At 40.6% G+C, this 15,087-nt stretch overlaps 1 protein-coding gene across 1 annotated transcript in view; it reads left to right on the top strand.

Annotated features, from left to right (window-relative positions):
- The first annotated feature begins 1,018 nt into the window (after nt 1-1,018).
- Nucleotides 1,019-15,087, top strand: part of DERA (deoxyribose-phosphate aldolase) — a 112,460-nt gene continuing 98,391 nt past the window's right edge. The window contains exon 1 of the mRNA XM_030841453.2: nt 1,019-1,114. Coding sequence (XP_030697313.2) covers nt 1,084-1,114 — 31 coding nt within the window. The 5' untranslated portion in view covers nt 1,019-1,083. The remainder of the gene's footprint in view (nt 1,115-15,087) is intronic.

Below are 15,087 nucleotides of genomic sequence, written 5' to 3'. Positions count from 1 at the left end.
GAGTTGATTAGTTGCCTGTGTTGAGTGACTCCAGATAACTTTAACCTGCTACTCACAAAAAAAGCCTGAAAAAATTCTTAGTATCACAGAATGAGCATTTTAGAGCTCCAAGATGTTGTCAAGGGACTTCCCTGGTGGCGCAGTGCTTAAGAATCCGCCTGCCAACGCAGGGGACACAGGTTCGAGCCCTGGTCAGGGAAGATCCCACACGTCGCGGAGCAACTAAGCCCGTGAGCCATAATTACTGAGCCTGCGAGCCACAACTACTGAAGCCTGCCCACCTAGTGGCCATGCTCTGCAACAAGAGAAGCCACCGCAATGAGAAGCCCATGCACCGCAACGAAGAGTAGCCCCCATTTGCCGCAACTAGAGAAAGCCTGCACGCAGCAACGAAGACCCAACACAGACAAAAATAAATAAATAATTAAAAAGAAAAGATGTTGTCAAGGTGCTTTCTTACAGATAAGGAAAATGAAGCTTAGAAGGGCAGTTGATGGCCCAGTGTCACACTTAATCGCTGCCAGAGCAAAACTGAGACCCCAGTTCTTCCCACTCCTAGGCCCTCTGGTTTTTCAGGCCACAGAGTTGCTTCTCTTCAGGAAGCCAAGCGTAGAAGTCACATGGCACCGGGCCCCAGTTTGCTGGTTGGCCGCCCTTACCAGGCTAAGGGATCACCGCTCCCGTTTCAGGTGTGGGGTCCTCGAGCTCTGGTCTCAGGCAGTAATTGGAAGGATCCTCTCCCTTCTTGTTCTGTAATCCTACTGTGAAAAGTCTCCAAATGCTTTTATTCAGTACAGTCAGCAACTTAAGGGTTTCACCACTAGTTCTGGCAGCATGGTTTACGGGAGTTAGTACGCGAGTTCCGCACCTGGTGGAGAAGACCGAGGAACGCGCGCAACGGATTTTCCTGGCAGAGAAAAGGACCCGGGATCCCGCCTCCGCGGCCCGGCCGGGGGCTCCGCCCCCAGAGCGGAGAGGGCGGGGCGTGCGGTGCACGCGCGCGCGCGCGGAAGCAGGAAGGGCAGAGCTAAGGCGGGCGGGCTGGCGGGCGAGCGGGGCGGGCGGTGCAGTGGCGGCCCTACCATGTCGGCGCACCAGCGAGGCACGGAGCTCGGTAAGGGCCCGCGGTCTCTCTCTCCCCTCTCCGTTACTCCCGGTCCCCTGTCTCTTCGAGCCTCGCGCCGCCCGGTGCCCTGGCCAGGGGTCCCTGGGCGCGTGCTCCCCGGGGCGGGAGGCGTAGGCTTGGGGGCCGCACCTGGGAGACACAGCCCCTGCGCCCGTGGACCCCGCAAACCTTGACTCACAAGCCTTATATTTATAAGCGGAAGGAATAGGAATGGATTAGACTTTTATCTTCCAACTCATTAGCTCACCTGGTTGCGAAGAACAGCAACAGCAAAAAAACCCCAAAGACCCCCAGACAAACCAGATGAAAACCTCCCTTCCACGCTCCTAATAGAATTATCTTGTGCGATTTAATGTCGGGTTTCCATAGGTAGTTGTTAACACAGCCGTATCCCCAGAGTGATCGTGCTGTTGGAAAAGTTGTCTCTGGACTATGTAACTTAATGTAAATTGTATGATTTTTAGAAGTACAGCGACTTTTAAAAGTGCTTGGATTATTTCCTCATTTATTTCATTTCATTGATGTTCTAAAATATTTCTGGCAAGAAAACTTAGTTTTGATTTCCCAAAATGTGAAAAATTCGCAATTCAAACATAGCAAAACCATGATGGAGCCAAAGGTTAAGGATCTCAGTTTAAGTATTATAGCTTGCATATCGGTATCCTGGATCTTCAGTTTAGCTCTGTGACTTTGGGCAAATAACTTAATCACTCTGTGCTTAAATTTCTTAATCTGTAAAATGATTATAATAGCACTTACCTCATAAATTGGTTTGGAGATTAAATGAGAGGATGTTAATTGTTTGGCACATTGTGAGTACATAGTAAGTATATAATAGTATTATATATATATAGTAAGTATGTAATAGTTTACTAGGTACTCACAATGTACCAAGTAAGTATGTACAGTAATAGTGTTAAAAGGTGAATTCTGTTTTTAGGGGCCAGTTTTGAGAAAATTAGCTATAAATTGTATGTAAGTCATACGGGTACACTTTTTTCTTTAAAAGTGACTGTTCTAACTAGAGTCTAGGCTTCATGAGATGGTCCAGAACTTTTGTCGAATGGTAAGAGCTTGTCTTTATAAAGGCAGGTGATTTCCTCACCGAACTGATTCGCCTTTACTCACTGCCCTTTAGCAGGTTATATTTTAAACTCTAGTTCTATCTTTGGAATGTGGACTTTAGTAATAAAGGAGTTCCCTAGATTGGAAGATCCAGAAAGATGGTGGATGGGGGATAGGGATGGGCTGTGGGTCTTAGTCATCTTGGTATCTTCAGGGTATGGCTGCGTGACTTTGTTCGCCATTTGATGCACTGTTATTTCCCCAAAACTTAGCAGTTTATTTTTCTTTCAAGAAACACAAACCTTTTTCTCTTTCTTTTTCTTATTGAGTTATAGTTGACATAGAACTTTTTTTACTTTATTTGCAAGAATTAGAATCACATCCATTCATTTGTTGAAAAGTAACAGTATAGACAAAAATCAATTGCTATGTGGAATAATAGTAAATGTGATTTTTATGCAGCTGTTTAAATGATCATAGTTTTGTTTTATTTTCTTTGTTTAAATAACATCAGATATATTTCTAGGGTGTTTTTCCTTCACTGGTATTAATCATTAATCCAGACAGAGATTTGGCCTAAAATAAATTATTTGAAATATTTATGTACTAGGAAAAAAAATCATTCAGTATTAATTTATGCAGTTTATTAGTTGATGCCTTTTATAGAGTTTTCTAATTAAAAGTCTTAAAATAAACACTAACTTTTTTAAAGAAATAAACTTTTATTCCCTTATTACGAAGGAATTCATGTTTATTGTAAAAATTTTAGAAAATACAGTTGGAACAAAAGAACTAAAATTATTACTGATACAGTCACTAATTTATATTGTAGTGCATGTATATACTTCTTGTTAATAGACTTTTTTTTTTTTAATAAATAGGTTCATTTGAGACTGAATCTGACCCTCATGATAAAAACTTCAAGGAAAACATTCTTTTATGGACCCATTGGACATGAGAAAGAAAGAACAGACCCTCTAATGTTCATTTTTATGTCAGTGTTTAGTGATCAAACCTGTTTCAGATATTTTCTACTTAAAACATTAATTTCTGATTTTCTCCAACTTATACATAAAGCTAAAAACCTCTTTTTCTTTGGGCAGTGTTTGCCATTAAGTGGGTAGGTGACAGCTGTGTCCTCCTATGGAGAAGGCTTGACCAGTTTGGAATCAGAAGGAAAAAGAACCCTAAATCTGGTCTAGCTCCAGCCTGTGGCTTTGGCCAGGCTACTTGCTTTCTTTGAACAGTAGATCAGCGGTTCTCAGAGTGTGGTTCTGGGACCTACAGCATTAACGTTAGGTGACAGCTCATTAGAAATGCAAATTCTCAGGCCACATTGATCTCTTAATGAGTCAGAAACTCTGGGGGTGGGCCCTGGCATTCTGGTGGTTTTAAAGTGGTTCTGAAATGCACTCAGATTGGAGAACCACTGGCTTAAAGATCTTTAGGGCTCTATGGAGTGCTTCTGGCCCTTTGCATTCTATTAAAATGGACCGATGATGTTCTTCTCCTTATTCTGCTAGACGCCTTTTAAGTTTTGCCTAAAATGTAGGTGCAGCAGGGGCAGTGATCTTTCTTTTCTTCATTGATGTATCCCAGGCAGTTAGGATAGTGTCTGGCACACGGAAGGCCCACAAACATGCCTGCTGAATGCAGGAGTGAATTTAGAACTACTCCTTGCTTGGGAGCACTGGGGTGTCCACCTGGGCCCTTGTGTGTGGACAGGTGCTGTGCAGTCTCTACCTTCTCCCTCTTTTCTGAATAACGTTACAATTCAATTTTGTTACTTCTGTCTTTAAAGAGATCTCAAGAGGCTTATGAAGGATGTTGGCAGTGTGGCTTCCTTTCAAATGTGATTTTCTTTGGAGGCATCTGGAAAATGGGGGTGTTTGTATTAGGTGACTTCTAAGGGTCTCTGCTCTGTATCTGTCTGTATATCTGTAAGGTCTTGTGTTCAGAAAGGAAATTTACAAAGATATCTGAAAAACAGAAAAAAACTAATTGAAAACTGATTTTTAACTGGGACGGGATGGGGACAATTCTAGGAATTTCCTGTGTTGCAGTAAAAAGAGATTGTTTTAGGCATATATCCACAATTGGAATGATCAGGGACCATGATTATTGAGGAATGTTTTGCTCTGTAGGGGCATTTTTTGTAATCCAAGTCAGAACAAACAGAAGGGGCAGTTTATTTGCTTAAAATACAGATAAACGAGATCAGTTCTGGATTAGTTGCCAAACCAAGAAGGAAGACGGGATTTTGTATTTTACAAAGCACTGTTATTCATCCAAAAAGTAGTTATTGAGTACCAGTTGTCAACTGGGTAGTATTACCCTGGGCTCTGGGGATACAAGATGGACAAGGGTAGTCCCTGTCTTCACAGAGCTAGGTCTGATCCCTAGCTGGGCATCAAGCCAAAACTACAATTAAAATAAGTGCAAATGTGATATGCAGTTACTTTGCATTTATGTTTGTCTATTTAAGAAATTAGATAGTTGTGCCTAAACTGTACCTTAAATGAGTTGCCGTAACAGAGTTCTGGCCATCTTGGCCTTGTAACTTTTATTTTCCCTTTAATAACTTAGATGAGAATCAAAATGTAAGTAGCTCATTTCTGCCACTTGTGCTAAGGCATAACTTTGGTGTAGAATGCTTCTGATTTTGGTGGTGGTGATTTTTCCATTGCAAAGTTACCTTAGAAAAGTTAAAAACATTTTTTTTTGACTGGAATCTTAAACTTTAAAGTTAGGCAAAACATGGGTTGCCTCCACAATAATTCTTTATTTAACACTAGACACTATGCCTAGGTGCTGGGTATAATGATGGTGGTTACCATAGAGCTTTAGTTTTGTGCCAGGTACTATACTGAGTGCTTTTTGCATTATCTCATTTAGTCTTCACAACAGCCCTGTGAAGATTTCATTATGATCTCTGTTCTACAGATGTGCAAACTGAGGTATAGAGAGTTTGAAGTAACTTGCCAAAAGCCAGTTAGGCAGAGCTAACGTGGCAGAGCCAGAATTCACACCTAGATGGTTTGGTGCTAACACTACGTGCTTCACCACTGCAATTGGTCTATATGTGCTGCCTGGGGCACTCGATCTGTGATGTAAGAGAAGGCAAGTCGATAGCTAGTGAATAATTTTACTGTGACTTTCTTAGCTTTGATTTGCCTGTGTCTGTGTGAAAGATTTTTGTTTTATTACCGTAACCTATCTCTTTTTTTTTTTAACTTTTTATTTTATATTGGAGTATAGTTGGTTAACAACGTTGTGTTAGTTTCAGGTGTACAGCAAAGTGACTCAGTTTTATATATATATATATATATATACACACATGTATCTATTCTTTTTCAAATTCTTTTCCCATTTAGGTTGTTACGTAATACTGAGCAGAGTTCCCTGTGCTATACAGTAGGTCTTGTTGCATAACCCACATCTTAACCATTGCAATTTGTTTGGGGGAAGGTGAAGTTTATCCTGAGGGAGAATGGAAATATCCAAACTTTGGTGGATTATGAGAGTAAGCTTAGATGTAACTGAATAAGAAAATTTCTGGGGTGGCATCTTAAAGCCAGCCTTCCTCTGGGATTTCTTCAGGTAGGTGTGCTGATGTGCCTCAGAGCATCATGGGGTGGGGACCTGGGAGTGAGCTCCAAGCAGTCAGGTTTTTTTTCTTTGTCAGTTGGTTTGTTTTCTTTTTCTTGTCTCTCTGTATTTTTGAAAACCCCAGCTCTCACACTCTAGTCTTTGGGCTTACTTTGGCTTCCTGGGTTTAAAAAACAATCCTGTCTCTTGATGTGATCTTTAGGTGTAGAAAGAAAAAGAAAGAGAGAGAGAGAAAGAAAGGAAGATGGAGAAAAATTTTGATAATGATCTTTTGTTGATTTCAGGTAACTTTTTTGTCTTTTGTCTTTTTTTGTTTTTTTGTTTTTGGATTTCTAATTTTGGGACCTCTTTTTATAGTTTCCTGAGAACTGGCATCTCTTTAGTTATAAACAAGGCAGTTTAAGGAGTCTATAGATTTCAGGTGAGAAACAACGTGAATTACCTTTCCAGAATCCCTTTTGTTGTTTATTTTTTGAGAGACAGAAGGGCATTGAAGATTAGGTAAGAATAGAATTGAAAATTACTAGATTTCTGCAGGGGATTTCCCAAGTGGAGTTAACTGGGGATTTCCTCTTAACTGTAAAATTGATTTGTGCCATATTTTAAATTGGTGTGGATTTTATATCTGAATCCAATGTTTTTTCTCTTTAATACTTAGTATATGTATATTTCTTTAGGTTTACTGTGATACTTTTGCAAACATTACCTCTTTTAATTCTCCCAGTAATCCTTTGGGGTGAGTTGTTATTTTCACTTCATAGGTAATGATTCAAATCCAGAACATCTGAGTACAAGGTCTTTATTCTTTGCTTTACGCCATAGCTGCCTCTGTGTGTATATGTAGTACTCTAGGTACTAGGGAAGAAAGATAATATGAAAATAATTATTTTTATGTAATTCTGATCTTACACATGATGAATTTATTATCTTCCACTGAGTACAGGTATCCCACTGCACTTGGTGACCTTACACCACTTCACTTATGAAATGCCTGCATTAGTACCTGTTTTCACTAACGGAAAGAAATTCAAAAGAATTTTTGCTTTTACGAAAAGTTACTAGACCTACTAATATAGGTCTTCCATAAAAGCGAAATGGCATAATGAGAACTTTCGGAAAGTGGGTGATACTTTTCACTTTGTGCCAGTTCGGCTGACCAAAGGTTTCCTAGGAGCCCTCTACTTTCAGATAGTAGGGGAAACCTGTATTGATTATAAACCAGAATAACAAAAGTTTTTTTGCTGTACTTTTTTTTTTTTTTTTTTTAACTTTAAAGCAATGTCAAACTTTTAGGGACGTTGTAAGTGCAGTAGAAAGAACTTTTTCCTTTGAACCACCTGAGGAACACGGTTGACTGACACGATGCACCACCACCCCTGGATACTTGAGTATTTCCTATGGGTAAGGACAGTTTCCTCAAAGGCTGCAACAACCCTGCAGTCCTCAAAGTGGGACCTTTAACGTGGATGCATTATTACCATCCAATCCACCAACTTCATTCATGTTTGGCCAGTTGTCCAAACAATGTTTTTTATTTCAAAAAGATCCGTTTCACAATCATATGTTGCCTTTAACTGTCTGTCTTTTTAGCCTTCAGGCTGAAATGATTGCTCAGTGTTTCATTGACTTTTGCAGCATACGGGCCAGTTATTTTATAGGATGTTCCTCTGTTTCTGTTTGTAGTGTTTTTTTCATGGTTAGATTCAGATTATGCATCTCTGGCAGGAATTTCACAGAAATGATGCTGTGTTCTTCTCACTGCATCCTGTTAGGTAGCACATGATATTGACTTGTCTCATTATTGATGGTGTTCATTTCGATTATTCGATTAAGGTGCTGTCTCCTAGGCTTCACTGCTGTAAAGTTACTTTTTAACCTTTGTAATTCATGTGTGTTTTGTGTGGTGGTACTTTGAAACTATTTAAGTACCCTGTTCCTCTGCAGATTTTCAGTTTATTTATGTTTGTTTATATCAGTATATATTTGAGGTTTCCTATTTTTTCCAAATGGGTTGTAATTGTTACTATTATTATTTAATATTCAAATTGTTTAGATTTTGCTAAGGGGAGCCCCTTCATCCTAGCTTCTCTCTCTTTCTGACGTGTACCATTATTTTTGAAGTACTTCATTCTTTTTTGGCTTACCAAGGTGTCCCAGGCTTATCTTACACTTCCCCTGCCCCAGCACTAGAGTCAGCTCTTTCTCCAAGGAATGTTTCTTTCAGTGGATAATGGTATTTAGATGCCACGATCTGGGCGGTGGGTATGCACATGGTGACTGGAATGTCTCTGCTCCGAATCCCCTTACTTGGTAGAGCTAGAGAATGTGTACACACACACACCCACACGTTTACTTCTGTAACTTGTCTACTTATCATCTGTCTATATCTCTCTATATAGTGAAAACCAGGAGTCAGACCGATTCCTCCAATTCCAGTACAATACCACGGATTTGTTCCATTTTTCTCTCTTTGCATATTTGAAACCCTTCACGTGCTGGGCTGTACATACTCCACGGCCAGTAGACATTCTTCTGGACTTACTCAGGTTCTGACACTCTGAGCTGGGTACCTTCATCCAGCCTGGGCTCCAACTGCTTGCATCAGGCTGCCGCCCACATTGATACCCCGCAGCAGGTCTATGGCTCTCTGGGCCAGGCTGCCCATCCACGTAGATAGCCTCCTTTTCCTGCTTGTCTCGACTCCCATGTCTGGCTACCCCTTCCCTTCGTGCAGACACCCTCTGTGTTGCGATTGGACTCTGGCCTAACCCCCGTGCTTAAGTGCCCCCCTAACTTGTTGGGCTCCCATAGCCCACTCTGGGCCATAGTTAGTCCCCCTCCTGACCTGGCTCAAATGACTCCCACCCTCCCGTGGTGGGGGGTTAGGACAGTTGTTTAGGAGGGGAGGGGACCAGAATGCATTTAAAAAATTTATTCTTATGTATTATAAATTTATACACATTTAAAAAAAACCCCAAAACAAAGTAGAGTTCCTGCTGTTCCTGGCACTGGTTACTTGTTGCTCGTGGTAATGGCTGGGATACCAGAGTGACCATAGCCTGGTCCCTGCTTTCCTGAAGCTTACAGTCAACGAAGGGACACTGTCATGTACATCATCACAGGAGGATACAGGTGACCGTACAGAAGTAATCAGATTGGAAAGTGATGGAGGAATTTACAGGTAGTCCAGGGGAGGTTTTTGGAAAGAATGTTTTTGACAGGGAGTAGTTTCTGCAAAGGAACTTACCCAAAACAGCCTGGCATGTTTCATTAACTATAGGAACCCAATTTTCAGATTTCTAGTGTAATCTTCTCATTCTGTAATGGCTAACAGTAATATTTTAGTGAAGAAAGAAGAAAAAAACCCTTCGTATTCTATGTATGAAATTCATCCACAGAGTCAATATAACGATCGTGTACGCTTTTAGGTTTTAAATTGGGCATCCTTTTCTGAACTCAAACTTTGATTTTTACCTTAGAAGTCTTACCATTTGCTTATAAGCATGAGTGATGAGACTGTGTTTTATTATTCTGATACTGTTTTGGTAAACAGAAAGAACTATAATTATTTGGGTTTGTTGTATAATCAAATAAATAAAAGTTTTCCATGGTGCCTGCTAATTAAAAAAAAAACAAACAAAAATTTTTTTAAAGCATCTGAGCTCTGTGGATTTTAATTGTTAGGAGGGAACACGAAGTTCAGGCGCTCATTTGAAATGGGATACCTCTGCCGGGAAAGAAAGACTAGTCAACGAGACAGCGGAGAGAGCCCTGGAGGATGCGATTTAGACGTGTCACTAGAAATTGTTTAAGTGGAGAGCGCTGGCCCTTTTAAAACGCTGCCTGTCACTGGAGGATTGGGTCACCTTGAAATGTGTTCATCTTTGAGTTAAAGGCATAAAAAGGCACTTTGAAATTTTTCAGTTAACTTTGGTGTGTGGTGTGTGTGCATCTGTGGATGTACCACTCCTCTGCCTGCCTCAGCCATGAATAGTCATTTCCCTGGAAACCAAAGTGGTCGCACGGGAGAGATAAATGTTTCATCTCCGCCCCAGCAAACTATACAGATTTGTAAGTGTTGCGACTCTTCCGGGCTGCAACTTCTGTCTTTGTAGAGTCAGGCCTACTTCCCCTAAAGCAAAGTCTGAGATAAGAGCAGCCTCTGGTAATTACTTCCTAAAAAGGTGCTACTTAAGTGGTGCTTGGGTTCTCCTGGAATGTGGTTAATAATGTCAAGATTGTGGTGTTTAATGTCTGGTAAAAATATCCAAATTAACTGCTCTTGTAATTCAGATTCAGGTAAGCTTTGCAACTGAACACCTAGTGGACACACCTGCCCCATAGCCACAAGGTAGAGGTGTGTTTGTGTGTGTGTGTGTGATTTCATTCAGTGTCTAACATTTGGCGTTGAACTAGATGTCTGGCATGTTTAAGGTCTACAGACTATTATCTCTGATGTAGAGATCCTTGTATAAACATTACTTAGGAATACGTCAAACACTGTTTCCTAGGGAAATAAATAGTGTCCGCATTTATAAAACTACCTCTTTTTTTTTTTTTTAAACATGTCACCGTTTCACAGCAGGAAGGCATCTTAGGTATCAGTCTCACAGATAATACCTTGTATTACAGACGAGTAAATGAGGACCTAAGGAAGGTAAAGCTATGGTCACAGGGCTGGTTAGAGGCAGTACTGGACTTGAGGCTCAGGCTCTGTCTTTGCTGATTTATTCCAATACATTGCGTTACCTCCATTTACCATTAGCTTTGTAGGAGCTCGGCTGGGTTCTGGCCCTGAATCAGGATCACCTGAGATGCTTGTTAAAAATGCAGATTCCTGAGCTCCACAATAGCTTTCCTTACCCATATGAGAGGAGGAGCCCCGGAATCTACATTTCACAAGCTCCCCAGATGGTTCTCATGAACACTGCAGATTGAGAACCCTGCAGTAAGCCAGAGTGACCCAGATCAGTTAGAGTTTCAGGGCATCTTCCGTTACTGTATTCAGTTGGCTTGTATCCGCATACAAGCGGGTTCTGCATCCCTGAAGGGCTGATTGTACTGTGCCATTTTCTGTAAGATATTTGAGCATGCATAGATTTTGGTATCCGTGGGACTCCCGGGACGAATCCTGTGGATACTGAGGGACGACTGGATTACTTTTTTTGAGAAATCCTTTCTCTGTGACTTTTACCTTTACATTAATATCTTTTATATGTCATAGTTTTTTGTATTTGGTTACCAAAGCTTCTGCAAGCAAATCTGGGGACAATGTAGCCTCTTATTTTCTAGTCGAAATATGTCACCAAACGTGCAAAGCATATTGTGAAGGCATATCAGAAAAATCAGGAGTGTAAGGCAGTTAAGTAGGTGTATATATCTGAAAAGTGCATTGTATCTGAAATGGAGCATATTTTATTCAAATAATGCCGTGGCTAAATGGAAAAATATAGTCCAACGGTGGTCCTGATGATGATTTTGGAGACTTATCCGAGAGTATCTTCTCCATGGTCTCAGAGACTGGAGGGGGCAGACCCTGAAGATCCCAATACCCGCAGATGTGATATTGTCTACCAGGAAGGGTAATTTAGTTAGTTTTCTGGTGGGAGAAAGAACATATTCATATTTCCTTGGAGACTATTAAGTTGGTGTCGTGGACTCAGGGAGGAAGGGGACAATCCTCTATATATTTGTATTTGGCAAAGTGGCTCCAGCTCCGTATATTTTGGCGTTTTGGGGGGAGATTTTTTTTTTTCTCTTCCGTATTTAGGGAGAAACCGAAATGCTTCTGATAATTTTCCAAAGAAACAAGAAATGCATTTTAGTCTTGTATCTTTATAAGCAGAGTTTATTTTCCTTTTTCAAAAAGTTTTGGCTCTTCAGGAGGTAATTATTATTTTACTCTCAAACCCTTCCATCCAGCACATACGTGGAGAGTACCTAGTGCGGACTCGGCACTATCCAGGTCTTTGTGAAAGAGACGAGGGCCACAGAAGGTGGGAGGCCCCGCCCTTGAGAAACTTGTCTTCATCAAAATTTGAAGTGTCACTGGGAAAGCACAGAGCTTTACTCTTGCCAAGGAAAGCAGACTTTGCTCATCCTTGGGATATGCCGTTGCCCTGTTTCAAACAATGAACCCGTCAACATTGTATTGATATTTATTCCTAACATTTAAAACTACTGTAGGAAATCTCTTCCATGAGGTAGAGATCTCGTATGGGTTTTATCAGTGAAAACACCTCATGGATCTGGCTCCAGAAAGAAAAAAAATCAGTTTCGTTCTGCAGATGAATATTGTTTGACTGGTTGTAATATTATGCCAGTAACTACATAAAATAGAGAAGCTGTGGGACTAAGTGACTAGCATGTAGAGTCTAGACATTAGGCATTGGTGCTGGTAATACGGAAGATGCCTCAGACAAAAAGCAGACTTCTCTCTGCTTCTGAAAGAGAGTTAAATTGTTTTGGTGCCGACAAGAGTACGTTTACATGTCAAGTGGAATCAGGCATCCTGTGGAGTGAATGTCGGGGGATCTGTACCTGGCCATGTATGCTTCACCCAGTGCATTGTGGTTTATCAGGAAAGGATACAGGATTGGGAGGGACCCAGGCATTTTGGTCCTTTCTCTGACAGCATCTGGCCATGTGACCTTGGGTAGGGGACTCCAGTGCCCTGGCTTGTGCTTTCCAAATTGGTGAAACAAGACATATGACAATGTTCGTTGACCTGTTGTAACAGATGTGCCACTCTGGCGGGGGGTAAATGGGAAGTCTCTGTACCTTCCACTCAGTTTTGCTGGGAACCTCAAACTTCTCTAAAGGATGAAGTCTACTGAGAAAACAAAACATGGGTAATGGGGAGGGTATGCCTGTGTGGGGCGGGGGGTAAATGGGAAGTCTCTGTACCTTCCACTCAGTTTTGCTGGGAACCTCAAACTTCTCTAAAGTATGAAGTCTATTGAGAAAACAAAACAAAATACAGTCACATGATCTCTGAGAGTCCTTCTGAAGTTCTGAAGTTCTTTGAATCTTCTGGTCATTGCTTAGAGTTACCATTCTGTGGAACTGTAGGTCTGCGATGGTCTCTGTGCTTGGAATTCATACCTTTCCCTCCTTCTATGGTCATCACATTCCTCCCGGGTTTTCAAGGCTCTGAGTTCCAGTGATCAGTTTTTATCCCCCACCCTGCATTCTGTGACGATTGGACACAATGAAATACATTATTATGTATTTTCTTTCTCCCTAGATGTTTCATGAATGTACATCTGGACTTCACAGGTCTTTCACGCAAGCAGAGCCTTTTATTTTGTATTCATTCCTCTGCATGGCAGAGTATTGATCATAGTCTTAGTGTTTCATTCATAAAAAGTACCTTGTAGATTCATCTCTTCCTCTTTTCTTCTGTTCCTACACTTCGCTCATTCTATCGCATATCTAAGTCATGACAGTGGTCTTTCTCATCTGCCCCAGGAAAATCCATATTTGATTAAACTTTTCCTTATAGTTTTTTATTCAAATAGAATAACAGCTTATCTTCTCATATTTGCTATTTTGATTATTTGGCTCCTTTAAGATGTATTTCCATTTCATGAAAAATATAAAATCTGACTTAGTCAAATTAATGTAATTGCGGTCTTTAGTAGAAAGGCGTAATTGAATTGGGGGGACAATCAAATAGTGCTGTCACCTAGTGTATGGCTTAGGGAACTCTGCTCAATATTATGTAACAACCTAAATGGGAAAAGAATTTGAAAAAGAATAGATACATGTATATTTATAACTGAAAAACTTTGCTGTACACCTGAAACTAACACAACATTGTTAATCAACTATACTCCAATATAAAATAAAAAGTTAAAAAAAAGGAATGAATCATTTAAAGTAACTGAACCATATATTAAAAAAAAAAAATAGTGCTGTCAGGAGGTGATGAATGCGTTTAGCCACGTAGGAACTCTTACAAGACTGGAAGTGGAAATGTCTGTTAAAATCTGTTAAAGTTGCATGTCAAATAGTTGAATTAAGTAAATATGCTTTTCACTCTAAAGATTTTATATACGGCATCGTAGAAATAGCTTGAGTTTGGAATCATAGAGAGCTGTTTGAATCTTAGCCCTGACATGTGCTGTGTGACCTTGGATAAGTACTTTAATCTCTGAGGTTCAGTTTCCTCATCTATAAAATGGACCTGATGTCTTCGTGGCAGAATTAGTGTGACTATTCAATGAGAAATATAGTTACATCACGCTTAACTTGATGAGTGACCAATAAATGGTAGCCATTATTCCAGTAATCTTCCGAAAATACAGCTTTCATTGTTCCACCTCCTCTGTTAAAGGCTTGCTTCGTTTCCTCTGCTGTTCACTACTCATCTCCTGAGGTCCTTTGCCTTGTCTTATGGCACCTACTGATTTCTGTCCTGTGTTTGCATGTTGTAGTGATGCTTTATATAATAAGCTGCTCGAGGGTAGCATCTGTGTTTGTTGGGTCTCTGTGTCCCTCATATTACATAGAACAGTAGTTTTCATGGTGCCTGTAATTGTATTAGTGTTTGTTAAGTGAATGAATAAAGAAGCATCAGTGCCTTTTCTAGCAACTTACAATGCCTGTTGTGCGAAGCCCAGACATTTTGCTCTCTCTCTTTGAGGATCGTGGATCATTTGGCCTGTTCCTGTTACCCACACCTTCCCCCTTGGAGGCCAAGCTTAAATCCCTCCACTCTCCTGAAACCTTCTCTTATTTCTCTTGTTTAGTAGATGTCTTTTAAATTATTTTGATTTTTTTTTCTCTGTAACTTTGCTTCTCACCATGTTGATTACCTGTTCCTTAACACCAAAGATGATAACTCCTACATAAGAGGCATACCTATCTGAAAACTTGGGAAAATGAATCAGTGTGGAGGTTTTACTCTTTCAAAGTATGAATGAAAAATGTTTAAAATTTATGCCATTTAGGATGAAATTTTCCTAAACTTAAGTATCTTTTTTTTTTTTTTTTTGCGGTACTCGGACCTCTCACTGTTGTGGCCTCTCCCGTTGCGGAGCACAGGCTCCAGACGCGCAGGCTCAGCGGTCATGGCTCACGGGCCCAGCCACTCCGCGGCATGTGGGATCTTCCCAGACCGGGGCACGAACCCGTGTCCCCTACATTGGCAGGCGGACTCTCAACCACTAAGCCACCAGGGAAGCCCTAAAAGATGTTTTTGCCTAATAGGTAGTATATAGTCATCATAGAAATTTTAAAAAAATGTATAAATAGAATGAAATTAAACTTGCCCACTATCATAC

This window comes from Globicephala melas, chromosome 10 (assembly GCF_963455315.2).
Source record: "Globicephala melas chromosome 10, mGloMel1.2, whole genome shotgun sequence".
In the NCBI taxonomy this organism is placed as follows: domain Eukaryota; kingdom Metazoa; phylum Chordata; class Mammalia; order Artiodactyla; family Delphinidae; genus Globicephala; species Globicephala melas.
Note: the sequence above shows the minus strand (reverse complement) of the source record. Positions and strands in the feature narration are given on the sequence as shown.